Below are 20730 nucleotides of genomic sequence, written 5' to 3'. Positions count from 1 at the left end.
ACACCCTTTTATTAAAAAGAAAATTTTCTCTTGAGAAAGTGGAAGAGAATAGGAGTAGATTGTGAAAGAGATGCAATCCACACACATATATTCATATGTACATATGTGTGTCTGTATGTGTGTGATGAAAATTTTTCAACATATAGAGAAGGAAGTTGAGAAGAAAACCTTGACAAATAATTTTGTACCTACTTGGCTAAATTTAACATACAATTTAAAAATAACAAGTCCACAGTTTCATATATAACCTTTTTTCCCCATGTTTCTATGTTTACTAGGCAGCTGAGTAGCACAATAGAGGGAGCCCTGGAGGTCCTAAACTCAGGAAGACCTGAGTTCCAATTCCACTTCAAACTTACTGGTTGTGTGCCTCTGAGCAAGTCACTCAATCTCTCAGCCTCAGTTTCCTCATCTAAATGAGATGGTAATATCACCTATCTTCAGGATTTTTTGTAATGAGTAACTAAGATAACCATGTAGAGAACTTTGAAAACCTTTGTGATCCCATTTGGGGTTTTCTTAGCAAAGATACTGGAGTGGTTTGCCATTTTCTTCTCTAGCTCATTTGACAGTTGAGGAAACTGAGGCAAACCTGGTTAACAGATTTGCCCAGGGTCACACTGCTAGTATTTGAGGTTGGACTTAAATTCAGGGTCTCTTGAAATGCTTTCTATTATTTTTAAATATTTAAATATTTAAATATTTTTAAATATCACCTTTCTTCAGGTTCAAAAGAAAAAAGAAAAATTAAGGAATAAAAAGGCTTGCCCTCTACCAGAACTGCTTATGTTTATCTCTTGTAACATGCTAAAGAAAGATGAAATCTGAGGTTTCAGACTTCCTGGCACAAGGATGGTAGATACCAAGCAGGGAGTCCTTAGGGTAGATTTTTATCAAGAGTCTTGGTGTTTTTTTGGTACCTTTTTTTTTTGGTTGTTCTGTATTCCCTCCCAGATGTCTGCTATCCCCACCTTAACCCCCAATGTCCATCAACTCAATTGTGTATCCTGTCTAATGGAGGCACACATCCTACTTTTCTGTCCATATTCCCTACAATGGGCAAATTTAGTTAAGTCTAAACTTAACGCTGTTGGGTCCTATCACCTAAGGCTCTAATCTCTGCTTTAAGAACAAAGAGACAAATATACTATTCCCTAATAAAATGTTAAATTATCTGTTATCCTCAGAAAAATCAATTAACAAGCATTTTTTAAGGTTCCTTCTATTGCCAGACACTGTACTATACCTGGGATGAAAAAAAGGTGAAATAATCCCCACCCTCAAGATTCTTTCAATCTAATTTAAGGAGGCATAGGTCAGTGCAAATATATACATATATATGTATTTGTATGTACACAAAATCAATACATATAATTAGTGGGAGTAGCAGAGGGAATTATTGGAAGCTGGCAGGATCAGGAAAGGTTCCATGTACTAAAGTTGAATCATAACGGAATAATTCTAACTGAAGCCCAGCTGCTCAGGTCATTCTTGGCAGCTTTAATTAACATAATACAGTCTTCAAAGAAATTCCTTTCCTCTATTTGATAAAGGATGGTTTTCTTAGAATATATATATATATATATATATGTATATACTCATACACATGTGTATTTAATACACTGATCTCAAATGATGCCAACTGGTTTATTCTTGCTTTTCAATATACCAGTATCTGATTTTGTTTTTTAATATTTAATTTATTTCCAATTACATGTAAAAACTTTTATATGTATCTATATATAATATCTATATATATATATATATATATATATATATTTAATTTTACTTCCAAAATTTCTCCCCTTTTTCTCTCTCCCTCATTGAGAAGGCAGTCAATTCAATTTAAGTTATACATGTGAAGTCATGTAAAAACCCAGACCAAATTTTAAAAAAACCAGGAACAATAAAGAAAGTTTTTAAAAAGTATGCTTCAATCTGCATTCAGACTCCATTCATTTTCTGGAAGTGGATAACATCTATTATCATAAATTCTTTGAAGTTCTTAGACCATTAGACTGCTGAGAATAGCTAAATGATTTACAGTTGAATATTTGCTGTTCCTATATACAGTGTTTTTCTGGTTCTGCTCATTTTATTTTGTATCAGTTCATGTAAGTCTTTCCAGGTTTTTCTGAAAGCATACTGCTCTCTTATAAGATTATTGCATCCCATCACAAACATATACCACAATTTGTTCATCCATTCCTCAATACATGGGAATTCCTTCAATTTCCAGGTCTTTGCCATCATGAAAAAAAAGTTGCTATAAAGATTTTTTTTTGTAGAATTAGGTCATTTTCTTTTTTAGAAAATAAATCTCTGAGAGAGAAATCTAGTAGTGACATTGCTGAATCAAAGAATATGCAGTTTTATGGCCCTTTAATACAGTTCCAAATTTCTCTCCAGAAGAAACTTAAAACTCCATCAACAGTACATTAGTGTCTTTCAACAGTTCCTCCTATATATACATTTTTTTTCTTTTTCTGTCATATTAGACAATCTGAGAGATATAAGGTAGAGCCTTTGAGCTTTAATTTGCATTTTTATAAACAATATAGATTTAGAACATTTTAATTAACTATAGATAGCTTTGATTTCTCCTTCAGAAAACTGTTCATATTCTTTGATGATTAATTAGGGAATAACTTGAATTCTTATGTTTGACTCAATTCTTTACATATTTGAAAAAAGAGACCTTTTTCAGAGAAACTTCCTATAAATCCTTTTCCCTCATGCTTTCTTCTTTCCTTCTAATTTTGGCTGCATTGGTTTGTTTTTTTTTAGGTATTTTTGCAAGGCAAATGAGATTAATTGGCTTGCCCAAGGCCACACAGCTAGGTAATTATTAAATGTTTGAGACCTTATTTGAACCCAGGTACTCCTGACTCCAAGGCCAGTGCTTTATCCACTGAGCCACCTAGCTGCCCCTAGCTGCATTGGTTTTATGGAAAACCTTTTTAATTTAATATAACCAAAATTATATATTTTCTAACCTGTAATGTTATCACTTGTTTGGTCATTAACTCTTCCGTTATCCATAAATCTGACAGCTAATTCATACTCTCCCTAATTTGCTTATGGTATTACCCTTTATGTCTAAATTATATTATCCACTCTATTATCTGCTTCAGTTTTATGAAAAAATTTATACAACTCCCATTCACAGTTATAATTACTGTATATTTCCTCCATTCTACTTTTTTCTCCATTTATTTTCTCTCTTTTTATCCTTTCCCTCCTCAAAATAATTTTACTTTGGATGACTGCTTTCCCCAATCCACACTCCTTTCTATCAACCTCCCATCCTTTAGCTTATCTCCTTCCCCCCCTACTTTGCTGAAGGATTAGATAGATTACCTCTTTTAGCAATTCCAATGAAAGTGAGGTTCAAGTATTGCCTACCTTCCCCCAATTTTCCCCTCCACTGTGACAGTTCCTTTTATGTGAGAAAATTGACCCCATTCTTCCTCCACCCTTCTTCCATCTACTCTCTTTTTTCATCCCTTAATTTGATTTGATTTTTTAAAATACATCCCATCATAATCAACTCATACTCATGCCCTCTACTTAAACTCCTAATTACTCTAATAATAATAAAATTCTTGGAAGTTACAATTATCATCTCATGTAGTAATATAAATAGTCTAATCTTATGGATTCACATGTTTTCTCTTTCCTCCTTATCTTTTTTATGCTTCTCTTGAGTCTTATATTTGAAAGTCAAATGTTCTATTCTGTTCTGGTCTTTTCATCAGGAATACTTGAAAATTCTCCATTAAATATCCAGTTTTAAACCTAAAGAATTATACCCAATTTTTCTGGGTAGGTGATTCTTGACAATAGTCCTAGTTCCTTTGCCCTCTATAATCTAGTATTCCAAGTCCTCTGATTCTTTAATACAAGAGTTGCTAAAGTTTGTGCCTGATTATGGCTTCATGATATTTGAGGTATTTCTTTTTCTTCATATTATTTTTTCCTTGATCAAAAAGTTCTAAAATCTGACTGTGATATTCATTGAAGTTTTCATTAGGAGATCTCTTTCAGGAAGTGAGCAGTTAATTACTTCCATTTTCATTTTATCCTCTGTTTCTAAGATATTGAAGTGGTTTTCTTTGATAATTTCTTCCAGTATTCATGTTTGACAATTCTTAAATTATATCTATTCTAACATTTTCTAGGTCAGTTTTTCTGAGGAAATAATTCATATTCTCTTTATTGTTGCTCTTTTGATTTTGTTTTGTTTCTTGATATCTCTTGAAGTCAATAGTTTCCACTTGCCTATTCTAATTTTTAATGAAGTCTTTTCATTAAAACTTTTGTATCTCTTTTTCTATTTGACCATTTCTACTTTTTAAGTAGTTCTTTTATTCGATGAATTTTTGTACATCTTTTCCCATTTATCCAATTCTGCTTTTCAGAGTGTTCTCTTTGGTGAACTTTTGTGTCTCTTTTACTATTTGGCCCACTGCATTTTTTAAGGTACTATTTTCTTATGCCTCCATTATCAAGCTGTTGACTCATTTCTTTTCTCAATTTTTCCTCTATATCTCTTATTTGATTTTGAAAATTCTTTTTGCACTCTTCCAGGAGTTATTTTTGTACCTGAGAAAATTCATGTTTTTCTTTGTGGTTTTGCATGTAGCTGTTTGGAAACATTGGTATATTCATCTGGGCCTATGTCTTTATCTTTCCTGTTACCATGGTAACTTTGTATATAGACTATTTTTTATTATTGGCTCATTTCTCCAAACTATTTATTGAATTTTAACTTTATATTAAAGTTGAGCTCTGTTCCTGTGATGCACTGGTACTGATCCATGCTTCAATATTTTTGTGCTACTATTTTCAGAGCTATTCCTACGGTTCTGAAATTTTTAGCTCTTCTAGTTTTGTTTTGTTTTTTAGGGTTTTTTTTTTTTTTTGGTTTGTTTGGTTTGTGTTTTTTTTTTTTTTACAAGGCAGTGGGGTTAAGTGGCTTGCCAAAGGCCACACAGCTAGGTAATTATTAAGTGTCTGAAGCTAGACTGGAACTCAGGTATTCCTGACTCCAGGGCCGATGCTTTATTCACTGCACCATCTAGCTGCCCCATTTTTAGTTCTTCTAAGGTGATAGGATCTAAGAAAAGGTGAAGACACCATTCATGTTCTCTGTGCTCTGGTCTGTGAGTGACTACTGTTTTCCAAAGGGTCTTTCCTTGGCTAATGCTCCTCTTGCCCTGGGACTGTGGTTCAGAACCACATATGGGCATTGCAACAGATGGACATCCCAGTACCAGCAAGAAGTTCACTATAATCTCCTTCTGACCGGTTATCAGATCCCCTTCCTCTCTAAGGGTTGGAAACTCTGGAAGCTTTTGCCACTGATTCACTTAACCTGCTGCTGACTTGCAAGGGTCCAGTCTACACTGGCACAAAGTGCCATGGATTGTGCTCTACTCTCACCCCTGTGAGACACATCTTTCTAGATAACCTTCTAGGTTATCTTGGGCTAGAAAATTGTTTCACCCCGTCTATTTATTGGTTCTGTCACTTCAGCATTCATTTTGAGGCATTATTTTAATGTTGTTTGGAGCAGAATTTGGGAGAGCTCAGGTAAGTCCCAGTCTTTACTCCTCCACTTGGATCCACTCCCTCTCCCCAGAGCATTCTGTTTCTAGTATACATATCGATGACCCTGAGTCCGAAAGAACTATTGATCCCATAGACCTCATTCAGAAGAGGAAGAGCAATAACTAGATTTACAAAAGTGAAGTCACTATAGAGTTTTTTCCGCAGGTCTTTGGTTGGTTCCTGCCAAAGCGAGTGCAGCATGGGTGCTGAACTGCAACCAAAAAAGTTCCATTTGCTTTAGAAACTTGTCCATCAAATGATTGAAAGTACCTGACTTGCACCTGGGCATCTTCAGTCACCTTGCTATGATCACAGAGAGACTGACCAACAAGTTCCAATTTTCCAAAAGCAAACAGAAAAATAAAGTTGGGTGGATGGTGTTGTAGTTTAGTAGGATGTCATTTGCTATCTGAATACCAAGATGCATAAGGCAAGGTTGAGTCCCAAAGAAATAGCCCATCTATCCTTGTCTTTCCTGATGTGACCTGGAGCATTTCCTAAGATTACATCAGTGAATATCAAAATACTGAATCATCCAAATTGTCCAAGGCAGGGTCTTCCACATAACTTATGACTTCAATTTCTGTTTCACCAGACCTGGATTTCTGGAAAACAAATATTATTTGCTTTGACATCAGTCCCTTGAAAGAAAGTCTCTAAAGATATACTGATTATCCACAAGGCTGCTCACGTAACTTAGTGTCAGAGGTGTTGCTATGCATTTTTTTAAGAAAAACAATTACAAATAAAGCAGTCTATGCAATATTATTTCCCATGTTCCAGTTAAATGTGTTTACCTTTTCCATATACAACTTTAGCAATAATAATATATTTGAATCAGGATCAGATTAAATCTGGTCCCCTCATTTTATCCATTAGATTTGAAACTGAAATGACTTGCCCAAGTTTGCACTTATCATAAGAGCATAGATGTAAAGTCAAAAAACGTCCTCATAGATCAGTCTGAACACTGCATTAGAAAGATAGAAACTAAGGCCCAGAGAGGCCTTGCCCAAAGTCACAGAGGTAGTAAGCAGTGGGGCAGGATTTGAACCTGATGCTTCTGACACCATACCAGCAATTTGTTCACAGCACTGTACTACCTTCCTACATTTGAGAGGAAATAACAACAGTTTCAAAGCTGATTTGAAACTTAAACATTTAGAAAAAGCCATTTCTGTAATAATTAAAGTTAAGAAGTTAAGAAAGGTGGAAGCATTTCTCTCTTGGCTCCCTTGACTTCCTCAGATCACATCCAACATTCTGCAGAACTTTCTCAGTCTCTTCTCATCCCTTCTCCCTTGGTCTTCCCTCTAAGATTCCATCTACCCTGAATTTATTTACTTATTTAGATATTGCCTCCCCTAACAGAATCTAAACTTCTTTAGGGAAAGTAAAGACAGAATTTTTCCTTTCTTTGTATTTTTAACATCTTGAGCAATGTCTGGTACATATTAAACCTTAATAATTAATTGACTAAGTAGAGAGAAAGATTCATAGAATCTGGTTTTAAGGCTGGCAAGGATCATTTAGTCCACAACCTTCATTTTTCCAAAGGAGATATTGAGAACCAGAGAAGGTAAGTAAGTTGTCCAAGGTCACACAGTAAATAGCAGTCAGGAATGGAACTCTTTGGGTTTGAATTATGCAAAACATACTCTCTATTGGCACCACAGTCAGAATGGTTTCTTTCTGGGATCTGAACAGGCAAAATCTGACTTGACAAATCCTTACCCTGAGAGAGTTCTTGGAAGGCAAAGATCCCCAAAGCCCAAGAATGCCTCCAGTACTTCTGGGATGCCAGCTGTAATTAGAAATGATCAATGCACCACCACCATTTCCTCTCCTTCCTAATGCTTTCCAGCTGATTCCTACTGGGCTGATACTTGTAATCAAAGCTGCTACCACCAACAGCACTGGCTTGGCCCCTTATTGCCTTTATTAGCAGTGGAGCCAAACCAAGTTGGACCAGGGCCCTTGGAGGTAGTTGCTTTGTGAGATGGGAAGACTACATATGGCAAAGTTGGATATGGTTCTACCATTTTTCTGGCGACTAGAGAATTTCCATCCATTGGGCACACTGCAGCATTCAGTTCCCTAGGTTTACTTGATTCTTTTTTTTCTTTTTAATTGCTGAGGTTGTTTAATGGGAAAGAACAACATGGCAAGAGGATAAGAGGCCCTAGGAAGCCAGGTTAGGCTTAGCTCTAACATTAATATTTGCTATTTGCTTATACTGAAATCCGCTTGTTCCTCCCCAGGTCAGGTTATTTTGAACAGATGCTTTTTGCTTTTAATTAAAAACAAACCATGAGCTTATCAAATAAGCCTTTGAGCCTACTCCTTTTGCTATCAATAGGAACCACTTGTTTTCTGTGGGGAAATCAGATACAAGCATTCAATGACCCATTAAGAGGCTCAAACAAAGGACTAAAGTCTGCTGCTCACATCACCTGGGCTTCTTAGGAGAATGCAGGTCAAGTCCAAGAGGAATCTCAAACACACATGAGAAGGGTGGTCAAACAGCAGCACACTGTTAGTCACTGGGCTCCCCTTTCCAAAATATTAGTGACGGTTTTATCTTCATTGGCCTAGTACTTCCATAACAAAGGGAAGCCAACACGATTCCACATTCTGCCTGAATTGTGCAAGACATTACCTCCCATCTCTGTCTCTGAACCTATTTCAGAGGTGACCACTTCCTGGCTTACCTTGTACCACAAAAATACTCTATATTGATCTGTTAGATGAATGGATTCACTCTAGCTGATCCTGCTTATGTCTCCTTATCCTTGCAGTGAATGAAGGATGTGAAGGTCAATGAAAACTGTCTACATGACCACAGCTACCTGATGCTGTATGAAAAGTGGAGAGAGTGCCAAACCTTAAAGGAAGGAAGACCTGGGTTTGAATCCCATTGATACTGGGTTGTGTGACCCTGTGCAAGTCACCTCAGTTTCTCACTTGCAAAATGAGGGAGTTGGACAATAAGACCTCTAGCTTTAAAATCTGTGCTACTCAGATTCTAATGAGTCCAGTCTAGGAATGGGAAAGTAGAAAGCAATTTGTCAGATGATTTAACTGAGATGATTGGATGATTCCATTAAAATATTCCCTGCCAAAGAGGTAGAAGAGTGTTCATTATATTCAATGTAGTATTTCAGCACACTGCACAAGTATGCTGCACAAGCAGACTGAATGTCAAGACTCTTCTGAAATTACCTCAAAAATGTTGCTTAAGAAGAGATCCTTAACTTTACTGTTTGGTCCTGGAATGGGAGGAAACAATTTGGTCCACACTTGGCACCTGAAAAAGAATTAGAGGTTTTAAACCAGGCCACGGGTTCTCTTGCCAGAGAGTTTTTGCTCTCAAAAGGTACACATTACAATAAACACACTGGCATTTTATCTGCTCAGAATTCTTAGTGATTGCTATAAATCTACTGGTACTTTGAGACGGTGTGGTCAAAATAGAGAGCTAGCCTAGGAACCAGGGGAACCTGGGTTCAAGTCCTGCCTTTCACACGTATGCACTGTGTGACCCTAGACCAGTCAAGTAAACCCTTACTGCTCTAGTCAACTCTCAAAGACCAATTGTCGTTGGTAGAGTGGATGTCTTTGTCCCTTTGTATGTCTATCATTATAATATGACAGTAGGGAATCCTTGTTGTTCTAACCAGATCTATGGCTTCACAATTATAAGATATGTACTCTGTCCATTTAAATCAGCATGTATCATTGCCTGGGGCTCAGAGAGATTCTGCTTCTTGCCCAGGGTCACACAGCTAGGAACTAAGAGAAATACTACGCAGGCTATCCAACTCTGAAGACAATATACAATAACTATCAGCCCATCAACAGTGGTAGCTGATGACCCATAAATATTGCAAAGTCCTGCTGAACCATACAAGAAAAATCATACTATGTCCAGAATTGTTTTCACATGAACATATTTTATGGTTTCCTAAATCTTTGAAAATCAAATATGGAAACTCTAATAATACTCATAATGGATGAATCGTAACAGCCCATTCTAAAGCGGGTCATGACTACCTTGTAGATATAACACAAGAACTTACTAATCCATAATGGTGAGATTGTCCAGAAGCATAATAATCTCTGAAAAATGCCCTTTTCAGAAATCACATGAGGAATAAAAGAATATGCTGAATAGTATATATTATTGAACTGAATAGCACATATTATTTCTAGACCTTGGAGCAGGACTATTTGAAGTTACTTGGGAAAATGGGAGGAAAAAACAGGGTATCTTCCCTGAAACCCAGATTTTCTTCATATAGGCATGTTGTCATAGGAAGTATTGCTTGGTTCATGCGAAATTAGCTCCTTGGGGACAGGAGATCCAGGGAGCTAGCCACTGTCTATTCAAGTCTGAAGTAATCACATGGCCACGGCAGGGGGTTCCGGCTCTTATTTCAGCTCACAGTGTGGGGGGCCTGACCGTACTGAAAGGAACACTTGCCAGGTAAAAGGCACATGCTAGCACTTGAAAAAAGGCAACAAAGGATGTAAGGGAAGTCAGCAAGGAAATCAAGAACTGCTTGAGTACTTTACAGGCCTTCACCAAAATTACCATGCTCTTAGCAAATCCAAGGGCAGATTGTCACTGGCTCCCAGCAGTTCCCTGGGGCTTGGGTATCCATAGATCAGCTATTGATTTCCCCCCAGCCTGTTTATATAAGAATAATCTCCAAAAGCAGGATCAGAAAAGACCCATGGATGACCAGTTCTGATGGCCTTGCTTGACTGTAGATGAGCTTTCCCTAGAGGTTGGAAGTGAGGAGTGAAGGGTGAGCAACAAGCCAGCGTTTGTTGGCTTTCCTGGGTGCCCCTGGAGCAAGCCTAGAAGATACCTACGTTCGACATATGAAGAAGAGACTCAACAAAAGAAAACAGACAGTAGCCATGAGTACAGACAAAAGCCATTCCGTCAGGTGAATTGGTTCATCCTCTCCTGTACAAGAGAAAGAAAAAGAATATTATTGCATTGGGTAGGCTAAGCCAAAAACCATTTTAAATTATTTGTTTTTAGGTTTTTGCAAGGCAAATGGAGTTAAGTGGCTTGCCCAAGGACACACAGCTAGGTAATTATTAAGTGTCTGAGACCAGATTTGAAGCCAGGTATTCCTGACTCCTAGGGCTAGTGCTTTATCCACTGCACCACTTAGCCGCCCCTAAATTATCTTTTAAAAAAATAAATGAATAGTCTTAGCTCAAAGAGCTCCAAAAAGCATGTCTGTGATTAGTAACGCATACAACTTTCATAAGGGTTGGAGGCTGGAGGGCAACTCATTGGGTGAGTAGTCCTAAGAACACCAAATAGAGGAATAATTCCCCAAAACTCAATTCAATTCAATGGACTTGGAGGGTTTCCCTTTTGTTCAGTATGTTGTAGCAGAGACTGTTTGCCTTATTGACATTATCATTTGAAGAAGCAAATATTTAATATAATCATTAAATTTTTAGAGCTAGTAAGGTGTTTGAGGTCATTTGGTCCAATTCCTTTGTTTTGCAGGTGAGGAAACTGAGATCCAGGGTCTTGACCCTGATCATACAGCTAATGGGAGAATCAAACCTCCAGATCATTTAACCTGTTGTTTCCACTGGCCTCCACAGCATTGCATTCTGACACAGTTCAGATTTATTTCTAGACCACCACAGTGTGCACATTACTCAGAAGACTAATGAAAGAATGCATTCACTCTTTCAAGTTGGTAGAACTGCTGCTTCATCGATTTAATTTCCTACCTGTACTTTCAAGTCCAGCTCAAAAGTAGTCCCCTCCATGAAGTCTTCCCTGGTTTCCAGCAATTAGTGACAACTTGTCTAAACTTTACAATGCACATATTTTCTTTGACTCCTTGAATTCATTGAACTATAATACATGAATTAGTATAGATCATGGTATATTAGAGACAACTCACTGACTCAGTGGATAGAAGAATATTCTTGAAATAAAGAACATCTGAGTTCAAATTTTTTCTCTCACACTTGCTAGCTATGTAACCCTGGGCAAGTCATTTGAGTTCTGCCTGTCTCAGAGTCCTCATCTATAACATGAAGATGAAAATAAAATATTTTTAATGAATTTTGCCAACTTTATAGCACTATATTCATACTAATTATTATTATTAAACAAAAAATCTATATAGCCAGATGATAGATGGCAGAGAGATTAGACATAGATGATAAAGACAAATAGACAGAAAAACAGATGAATTTATTCATAAAAATTTCTCCTACATGACAATAAGACCCATGAATGCAATCTTATTTAAATGCTATCTCTACCCAGATCTAATACTGTGCTCTCTGCATACAGGTTTATCATAAGTATTTGCTGCTTTCATCCAAAGGAGAAACAGAGACTCAGAGAACATTCCTGTTACTTGCCTTGATAGTATCTTCTCTAACCTCTCCTATTAGATATGCTTACCGTTTATGTTGGTATAAGGCTTTCCTTCTCAGACCCCACCTTTTAGAATCCTTAGCTTCCTGAAAAGCTCAGTTCTAGTCACCTTCTAATCTACATGGAACCTTTCCAGTTCCAAGTACTAGTGGCTTAACCTACAAATTTATCTTGGATTTCTTTTTGTACACTTCTGAAGATATTATACATGTCCATGTTGTCTTCCCCTATAGAATATAAGCTCTTTATATGATTAGTGCTTAATGCACAGTAGGCACATCAAAAAAAAAAAAAAGATTGAATTGATTCCTTCAGTGTTGGCCCAACCCTGACCAATCTCTAGATAATTTAGTAGAGTTTTTTTTTTTTGCAAATTTCTTTGGCTAAAAGAAATTCATCGATTTTTATGGTCAACCTACTGATAACTCTTCCAAAATTGAATAAATCTAGGTCTCAGATCATAGATATACAATATATTTCTATGACCACGTGATCTACCTGAGAAGAAATCATGCGTTTTTGTTGTTGCTATTGTTTTTATTTGTTTTTCCACAAAATCAGGCACGTAAAGCCTTGTCTTGACCTGAATTTCTGGGACCATGCCATGAAGGAGCTGCCAGAGCTTACACTGCATGAATTTGGCTCTCCAGAAAAGAGGTTCAGTTCAACTCAGGTATCAATCAGTGAATCAATCAACATTCCAGGCACTATATTAAGCTATGGAGATACAAAAAGAAGCAAAAGACAGCTCTTGCCCTATAGAAGTTAACAAGCAAATAGAGGAGTTTATCATCGAATGGGAGGTATCAAAGGAGGACTTTAGAGGAAGAAAATGAAGAATTCCTGGTCTTTCTAGTAATAACCGCCTCTTTTGGGGGGAGGGGGTCAGCTAGTGGTGCAGGAGGACCTGAGTTCAAATGTGACCTCAGACACTTAATAATTACCTAGCTGTATGACCTTGGGCAAGTCACTTAACCCCATTGCCTTGCCCCCAATATAGTATTAATTTCCTCTTTTTGAATACATAGTAGGCACTTAAATGAAAAAAGTATATAGAGCACATTGATTTTTTTAAAAAATCTATCATTCATATCTTTTGGAGAAGGAAAATCTTAAACCACAAAATTAACCTAATATTGTAAAATGTTTTTCATCACAGCCTGAAATGGAAAGGATTTGGCCCAGCAGCTAAAAGTAGAGATCCTTGCAAATATTATCAAAACCATACACTCAGTTATGTTTCAATCTCAAATTGAGCAATCCCACATACACAGAGCCATGCCAAATCATGATAACAGTGATGTTTTCTTCTAACATGATTACAAAAATCTTGTCAGTTAAACCACTTTCCAATTCTTCAGTTTCAACTATCCTCTTGAGAAGTCAAGGGAGAATTCTTCCTTTGCTGTTATCAAGGTAGAAGCCTAGAATCCTTCACAGATTTAGAGCTAAAGGGTCTTAATAGGTAATCTTGTCCAATCCTCTTATGTTATAGATGAGGAAGTTGAGAACAGAGAAGTAAAATGATTTTTCCAAAACTATACAAGTGATAGGATCACAAATATAGATCTGAAAGATATCTTAAAAGTCCCATCTTCCAATTTACAAATGGGGAAACCGAGGTAAAGAATTCGATTGCCTCAGTGAGTAGTGATACAATATTCTTAAAGGCTAGACCAAAGGAACATAGGATCCAGCTAAGACAGAAAGATTTCGTATATAGTCCAATGAAGAGATTACATGTCAGTTAGCCAAAAACAAAGTTTACCAGAAAAGTGAATGGCACAATCAGGATTCAAAAATACATCTTTTGATTCCAGATCTATTGTTTTTCCCCTTGTACATATCACTTCCTAATATATATTTGATAAAGGAAGATCAAAAAAGTCTTAGTACAGTGCTTAGTCTCCTCAGCAGAGGGTTTGATCAACATTAAACCCTATCTCAGCTTTCTCTCCAATCATTTCTTTGTACCATATTGGTCTAGTTAGTGTGAGAAAGAATAGATAATCAAAGAAAGTGGAAATGATTTGTGATAGCCATTAAAGACAGTGCATAGAAACCATGATTACATGGAGCTAGCTTTCAGAAAGAGAATAGGCTGATGGTTTTAAAACATGAGTTCTTAACTTTTTGTGTCTCATGGATAATGTGGTCATCTGGTGAAATGACCTTTGGACTCTTTCTCAGAATAATGCTTTTAAATGGATAAAATATAACATATAGAACCATAAAGGAAATAGGTGACATTGAAAGACAGTTATCTATCTATCTATATAATATAGATATAGATATAACAGGTTTATATGGACCCCATTTTAAGCATCTCTGGCCTTAGAAACTTTTATATGCTTTAACGCATACATGGGAATATACACATTACTGGCATTAAAAATGTTTGGAAATGACTTTCTGCAGAAGACAGAACTTTGGCTTGGTTTTTTCTAAATTAATTTTTATTGAAGATATTATTTGAGTTTTACAATTTTCCCCCCTATCTTGCTTCCCTCCCCCCCTCCCCCCCACAGAAAGCACTCAGTCAGTCTTTACTTTGTTTCCATGTTGTACCTTGATCCAAATTGGGTGTGATGAGAGAGAAATCATATCCTTAAAGAGAAGAGAAGTCTAAGAGGTAACAAGATCAGACAATAAGATATCTGTTTTTTCTAAATTAAAGGGAATAGTCCTTGAACTTTGTTCAGACTCCACAGCTCCTTATCTGGATACAGATGGCATTCTCCTTTGCAGACAGCCCCAAATTGTTCCCAATTGTTGCACTGATGGAATGAGCAAGTTCTTCAAGGTTGATCATCGCCCCCATGTTGCTGTTAGGGTGTACAATGGTTTTCTGGTTCTGCTCATCTCACTCAGCATTAGTTCATGCAAAACCCTCCAGGCTTCCCTGAAATCCCATCCCTCCTGGTTTCTAATAGAACAATAGTGTTCCATGACATACATAAACCACAGTTTGCTAAGCCATTCCCCAATTGAAGGACATTTACTGGATTTCCAATTCTTTGCCACCACAAACAGGGCTGCTATGAATATTTTTGTACAAGTAATGTTTTTACCCTTTTTCATCATCTCTTCAGGGTATAGACCCAGTAGTGGTATTGCTGGGTCAAAGGGTATGCACATTTTTGTTGCCCTTTGGGCATAGTTCCGAATAGCTCTCCAGAAGGGTTGGATGTTTGGCTTGGTTTTGAAGGAAGCCAGGGAAGCCAGTAGGCAGAAATGAGAAGAGAAAACAGTCCAGGTATGAGGGACATAGTCAGTGAAAATATTGCAGGTTGGGAAGTGGAAAGTCTTGCACGTGAGGAATAGCAATAAGGTCAATCACTGGATTGTAGAGGCATAGGTAACTAAAAGAACCTTGGGCATAGAATCAGAAAACAACTGGCCCAAATCCTGTCTCTGACCTTAACAGTGTGACCTCTCTAAGGCTATTTTCTCATCTTTGTCTATAAAAGATCATTATGCTTATAATATTGATCTCATGGAGGTTGTTTTGAGGATCAAATGAAATTATTAATGCAGAGTACTTTCCAATGCTTTAAATTCTATTTAAAATATCCATTATTATTATCTGGGTCAAGAAAGGAAAAAAAAAGAACAATTTCAGGAATATTCAGAGGATCTGCCTTTATTTTCTACTATCTATAGTACCCAATTAAACACAATTGGAACACATGGAACCATGAGAAATTCAGGGACCTTCATCTTATACTCTATGTTATAGTTTTAGTGTCTGGACCCAAAGAGCCAAGTTGTCTTGCTGTCCTATGTGACCAACCTACCTTAAGTTGCCCGTGAAAATATGATTTTTCAGTGCTTCCATCTTGATCATGGATTAAGTTTCTGATCAAAAACCAGATGTGTAGAGTAAATAATAATATTTTATCTGATTCTTTTGTATAGATGAAAAATTAAGACTAAGAGTTAAGATCAGATCATCAAGTAACTCAATAAGCATTTATGAAGTGCCTGCTTTAGACATAGCTAGTGTCTGAGGCTGGATTTGAACTTGTGTCTTCCTAGTTCCAAGACCAATACTCCCTCCATTATATCACCTAGCTACCAAGATCAGGGAGAATGTCAACATTAAATGCCACAACACTAAATGGCCCCTGTTCTTTATACTTATTTCTGGAGGGTACTGTAAGCAGGCAAACAATATTGGATAGATGTTCATAAATCCATGAATGACCAAAAAGATGCATGCACTAGTGGATTTTTCAGAAATATGAACCTATTCATATTTTAGAAAATTGGCCTTAGAACCAAATCAATTTAGGATGGTCATTCAACAAATCCAAAAGTAGTGGAGTAGAAGATTTAGATTCTGGGTCTGCTTCCTCCAGGCGATTCTGGGTTAGTAGGGGACAATTAAACAGATTAGCTATGTGTATATGTGTGTATATATATATATACATACATACATGTATATATATGTATATCCTGGTTTTCCCTAATAAGTTAAAGGGATTCTTTGAAACTCATTGTTTCCCTTCCATTGCTACGGATGTAGTTGACTATAGTAATTCTGCTCATTATCACATCTACAAGCAACATTTTGTCAAATGCATTTCCTCCCATCAATACAACCATCATCAAATGCCTCCTAGGGTACTGCTCCCTAAGCCTAGTTAATGATACATTCATCTAGTATAGGGGTTGGTAAACTATGACCCAAAGGTCAGTATTCAACTGCTAACTGTTTTTGCATGGTCTACAAGTTAAGATTGGTAATTCTGGTTCCCAAGATAGCTATTAATGGATTTCACATGTATTAGCCCTACCAGGTAACGTGTCCTTTATAACAAGGGTCTTTCAAAGACAATATTTTAATACAAAGGAAGAATTGTCTTTGCGCTTATAATTCCAGTCACCATAGCTATTCCAGGGGAGACATCTGAGGATGGACTCTTCAGCACTCATTAAATTACATCACATAGACAGTTACCTACCTATGGAATGCTAAAAGCAATAATTTTTGCAAATTCCAGAATTAGTCCATGTCTTGTTTAAACTTTGTATCTTATCTAGTACCTGTTCTTTCTACATACAGTGTAAGTTCAATAAATCCTTACTGAATTAACCTAAAAAAAAAACCTGCTTCAATTCCTTTTAATTATAGGAATTCAATTTGAAGCCCAGATAAGGTCATATAGTTCTTGGCAGAGCTGGGGCTAATATCTAGGTCTCACAATTGCCAGCATACTCATTCTGTTACACTTTCCTGTCCTTGCTTTACCTTATTAATGGGATAAATATCCAGAATCTAGATAGAGGGAAGCAGCTCATAACAAGGCTCTAACAGAACCTGGTCCAGAGCACACAAGCCAAAGATATAAGGACAGCAATCACCACCAGAGCAAGAATTAGAGAAAAGATTCCAGACCAAGTCAGAATTCTGAGAAAAAGCCAGGTGACTTTGCAGGCCAATAACCAGAGTAAAGGTTGAAACAACAGAAACATCAACAGAGAGAGCTGAGATGTTAGAATGAAAAGACAACACAATGGAACTTCTGTTGAGCCCAATGAAAGCATGTAGGTCCTTGCTTCATTATGGAAGCTAGGAAAGAATTCATTCCTTGGAATGGATCTTAAAAGAAAAACTAACTTTACCTCTGGAAAAGGAACCCTCCAAGCAAGGAGAACAGTCAACCAATGCTTCGCCTAAGCATCCAGATTGGATAAAGATTGTTTCCAGCCCCTGCTCTGCTCCCAACTAGTGTGAAGCTAGCCCTATCTCTTTGGGCTTCAGTTTTGTTATATATAAAATTAGAGGATTAAATTAGATGGCAATTAAATTCTATGGCAATCCTTGTTTGTCTCTTTTCTAATGATGAAGTTTCTCCACAGATACAATCCCATGAGCCAAAAAGACATAGGAAGAAATATAATGAATATTAAAAAATAATACTAAAAAGCCTGCTAGGGTATACTCCCCCCATCTTATAGCTTGAGTTCCAGATCCAGTTCCATCCTCAATCTTCAGTCCTTTGTTGGGAAAGTAGGTGCTCATTTTCAAAGATTCTTCTGCCACTGGGGAGTGTCATACCTTAGTCTACTGTGGTACACCCTTGGGGAATGTCCACTGTGACAGGGTAGAGGATCTGAGCTGAAAGGCATCTTATTAGTAATAATTTTGCAGGAGATTCCCTGGCAGTCAGCAATGAATCACAGTTATGAAACCACAGCAAAGTGATTCTAAAAGACTTTTGTTTTTAAATAGTGAGCAATTTAAAAAAAATGTTTTCCACTCTTAATATGAGGGCATCAATGAGTACCAAATTGTATACACAATGTACACATCTTTAGGGCAATAATGTGTTTAAAAATCACTTTTTAAACCTAAGCCAATTATTAATATATTCCCTTAGGCTCTCAAAATTTCCTTCAGAACATTAAAGTCTACACTCAACTTTTAGTTTGTAAGAATACTATGGTGACTGGTGACTGACAGAGAAGATTAATAGTAGATTGGAATCAGGAAGACCAAAAACTGTCTGAGGGAGCCAATTAGAAAGATGCTCAGAGATTCTTTCTGTAGTAGAAAACTTTGTCAAAGCATTGGCTCAAACACAACTTTCCTCTGCCAATCCATCACCATGGGAACTCCTTTTTTCCCCTTATTTTCAAAATGTCTTTTGTTACATAGGGCATTTGGGTCTCATTAAGGTTACTGGGGCAGAGTAGGGAGAGCAAGATAGATAATAATATTCAGAAAACTAAAATCTCACCATTAGGTTCAAACATGAGCATTCTAAAAAGAAAGAAAGAAAGAAGCTTGGTAAACAATGTACCATGTAGGAAGTTAAGAAAGTTTTACAATGAAAAAAAAATGAGAAAATAGGAAGTTAGTCCTAAAGATAAGACAGTGCACAGTTGAGGAAGAGAAGGTGATACTGAATAGTGATAAAAATAAAACTGCTTCTTCTACTGGGGAGTAAACTGTTTGACAAACAGGAAGTATTGTAGTCTAAAAGGGTTGGGTTTAGCAAAATAGTGAAGTGGGTTCAATCCCAATTCTGATTCTTGGCTGCAATGTTTTGGGTTGCGTGCTGCCTTCCAGATTCCCAGGTTCTCCCAGGGTCTTGATCTTTCCTTCTTCATCTTCCCCACCCCAATCAAAAAGGATCCTCTTGGGTCAAGTCTGTGTGTAGTGATATTGGAGAGTGAAAGCTTAATCAGTGAACCAATCCTACCTGAAGTTTGACTATTATTCAGGTCTGAAAAAACCAGGTTTATGGAGCTTGTTTTAATGCATTGAAAGCTTAGTCTTAGTGAGATCTGGAGTTAAGCCCCATCTCTGACACATCCTACCTCAGAACAAGTCACAACTTCTCACTGGTTCAGTGAGAAGACTGTAAGATGTATAGCAGAATCTCAGTTGCGTTGGCAGAGAGCATTTTCTCACTCATAAATAGCAACTTGGGTTTTCTGAGTTCTAGTCTTTCTGCTAATATTAGACTGGCTCTTTACATCTCAGAAAGACCTAGTTTTGCTCATGTGCTTCCTCCCCATGAGAATGTGAGCTCCTTGAAAAAAACAGGCCTTTTTAACCCTTCTTTTTGCCAATAGAGCTGCCAAGGAGCCAAGGTGGCACAGTGGATAGACCTCTGGCTTGAAATAAGGAAGACTCATCTTTTTGAGTTTAAATCTAGCCTCAGACACTTACTAGCTGTGGGATCCAAACATGTCATTTATTCCTGTTTGCCTTAGTTTCTCCATCTGTAAAATGAGCAGAAGAAGGAAATGGCAAACTGCTTTGCCAAAAAACCCGGTATGAGGTCATGAAAGAGTAGAACACAATTGAAACAACTTAATAACAACTGGTCCACAATACATACCTAAAAATGTTTATTCACAGACTAACAACAATCCCCATTTCCTATAGGAGGCGTGCATAACTCAGCTGTTAATTGGGAAGTGAGTACAAAACTACAGCTTGAGAACATATTGTTTATATTTTTGGTCTCAGAATCTCTTTACACTCTTTTTATTTGGGGTGGGGGCAGGTTTCAAAGCAATAGATTTGCCCAAGATCACACAACCAGGTAATTTTTAAGTGTCTGAGATTAGATTTGAAGTCAGGTCCTCCTGACTCCAGGGCTGGTGCTCTATCCACTGTGCAACCTAGCTGCCCCTTCCCTTTATATTCTTAAACATGATTGAGGACCTCTCCTTCAAAGAGCTTTTGTTTATGTAGGTTAAATCCATTGATGTTAGAAATTAAAATGACTTAGTATTATCATAAAAAATAGTTTTGAATTTGCAGACCCCATTAAATAGGACTCTCAGTATACTATTGATCACATTTTGAGATTGCAATGAATTTGGGTCTTCTCTCATTTCACAGGATCATGGATTCTGAGGGGTGAGATACCTCAAAGATCACTTTTTAAAGGAGAAAACAATAGTGGCAGCACTGTAACCTATAGAGGTGAAATATGTTCCTTAAAATCATTCAAGAATTAAAAGTAGAATTCAAGAGTAGGTCATCTAATTCTGAATATATTGGTCCTTCCAGGTCATGTCAATCACTTCATACCAATTGTTACCTTTTTAAGCAAAACAATATTAAGAATAAAGGGTTAAATCTGAAAGGGGCCTCAGATGTCATCTAGTATATCTTCATTTTACAGATGAGAAATCTTGAGTCCAAGAGGTTAAGTGACTTG

At 37.0% G+C, this 20730-nt stretch overlaps 1 protein-coding gene across 3 annotated transcripts in view; it reads right to left on the bottom strand.

Moving 5' to 3' along the window:
• Positions 1-1807: 1807 nt before the first annotated feature.
• IL5RA (interleukin 5 receptor subunit alpha) overlaps positions 1808-20730 on the bottom strand; it is a 56427-nt gene continuing 37504 nt past the window's right edge. For all 3 annotated transcript variants that reach the window (XM_074198696.1, XM_074198694.1, XM_074198695.1), the window contains 3 exons: positions 10492-10588; positions 8836-8920; positions 1808-6218 (listed from right to left, as the gene is read on the bottom strand). In XM_074198696.1, the coding sequence (XP_074054797.1) occupies positions 6132-6218; positions 8836-8920; positions 10492-10588 (269 nt within the window). In that variant the 3' untranslated portion in view covers positions 1808-6131. The remainder of the gene's footprint in view (positions 6219-8835; positions 8921-10491; positions 10589-20730) is intronic.

Source organism: Macrotis lagotis, chromosome 8 (assembly GCF_037893015.1).
Source record: "Macrotis lagotis isolate mMagLag1 chromosome 8, bilby.v1.9.chrom.fasta, whole genome shotgun sequence".
Classification (NCBI taxonomy): Eukaryota; Metazoa; Chordata; class Mammalia; order Peramelemorphia; family Peramelidae; genus Macrotis; species Macrotis lagotis.
The sequence above is the reverse complement of the archived record's forward strand: the minus strand, read 5'-3'. Positions and strand labels throughout refer to the sequence as shown.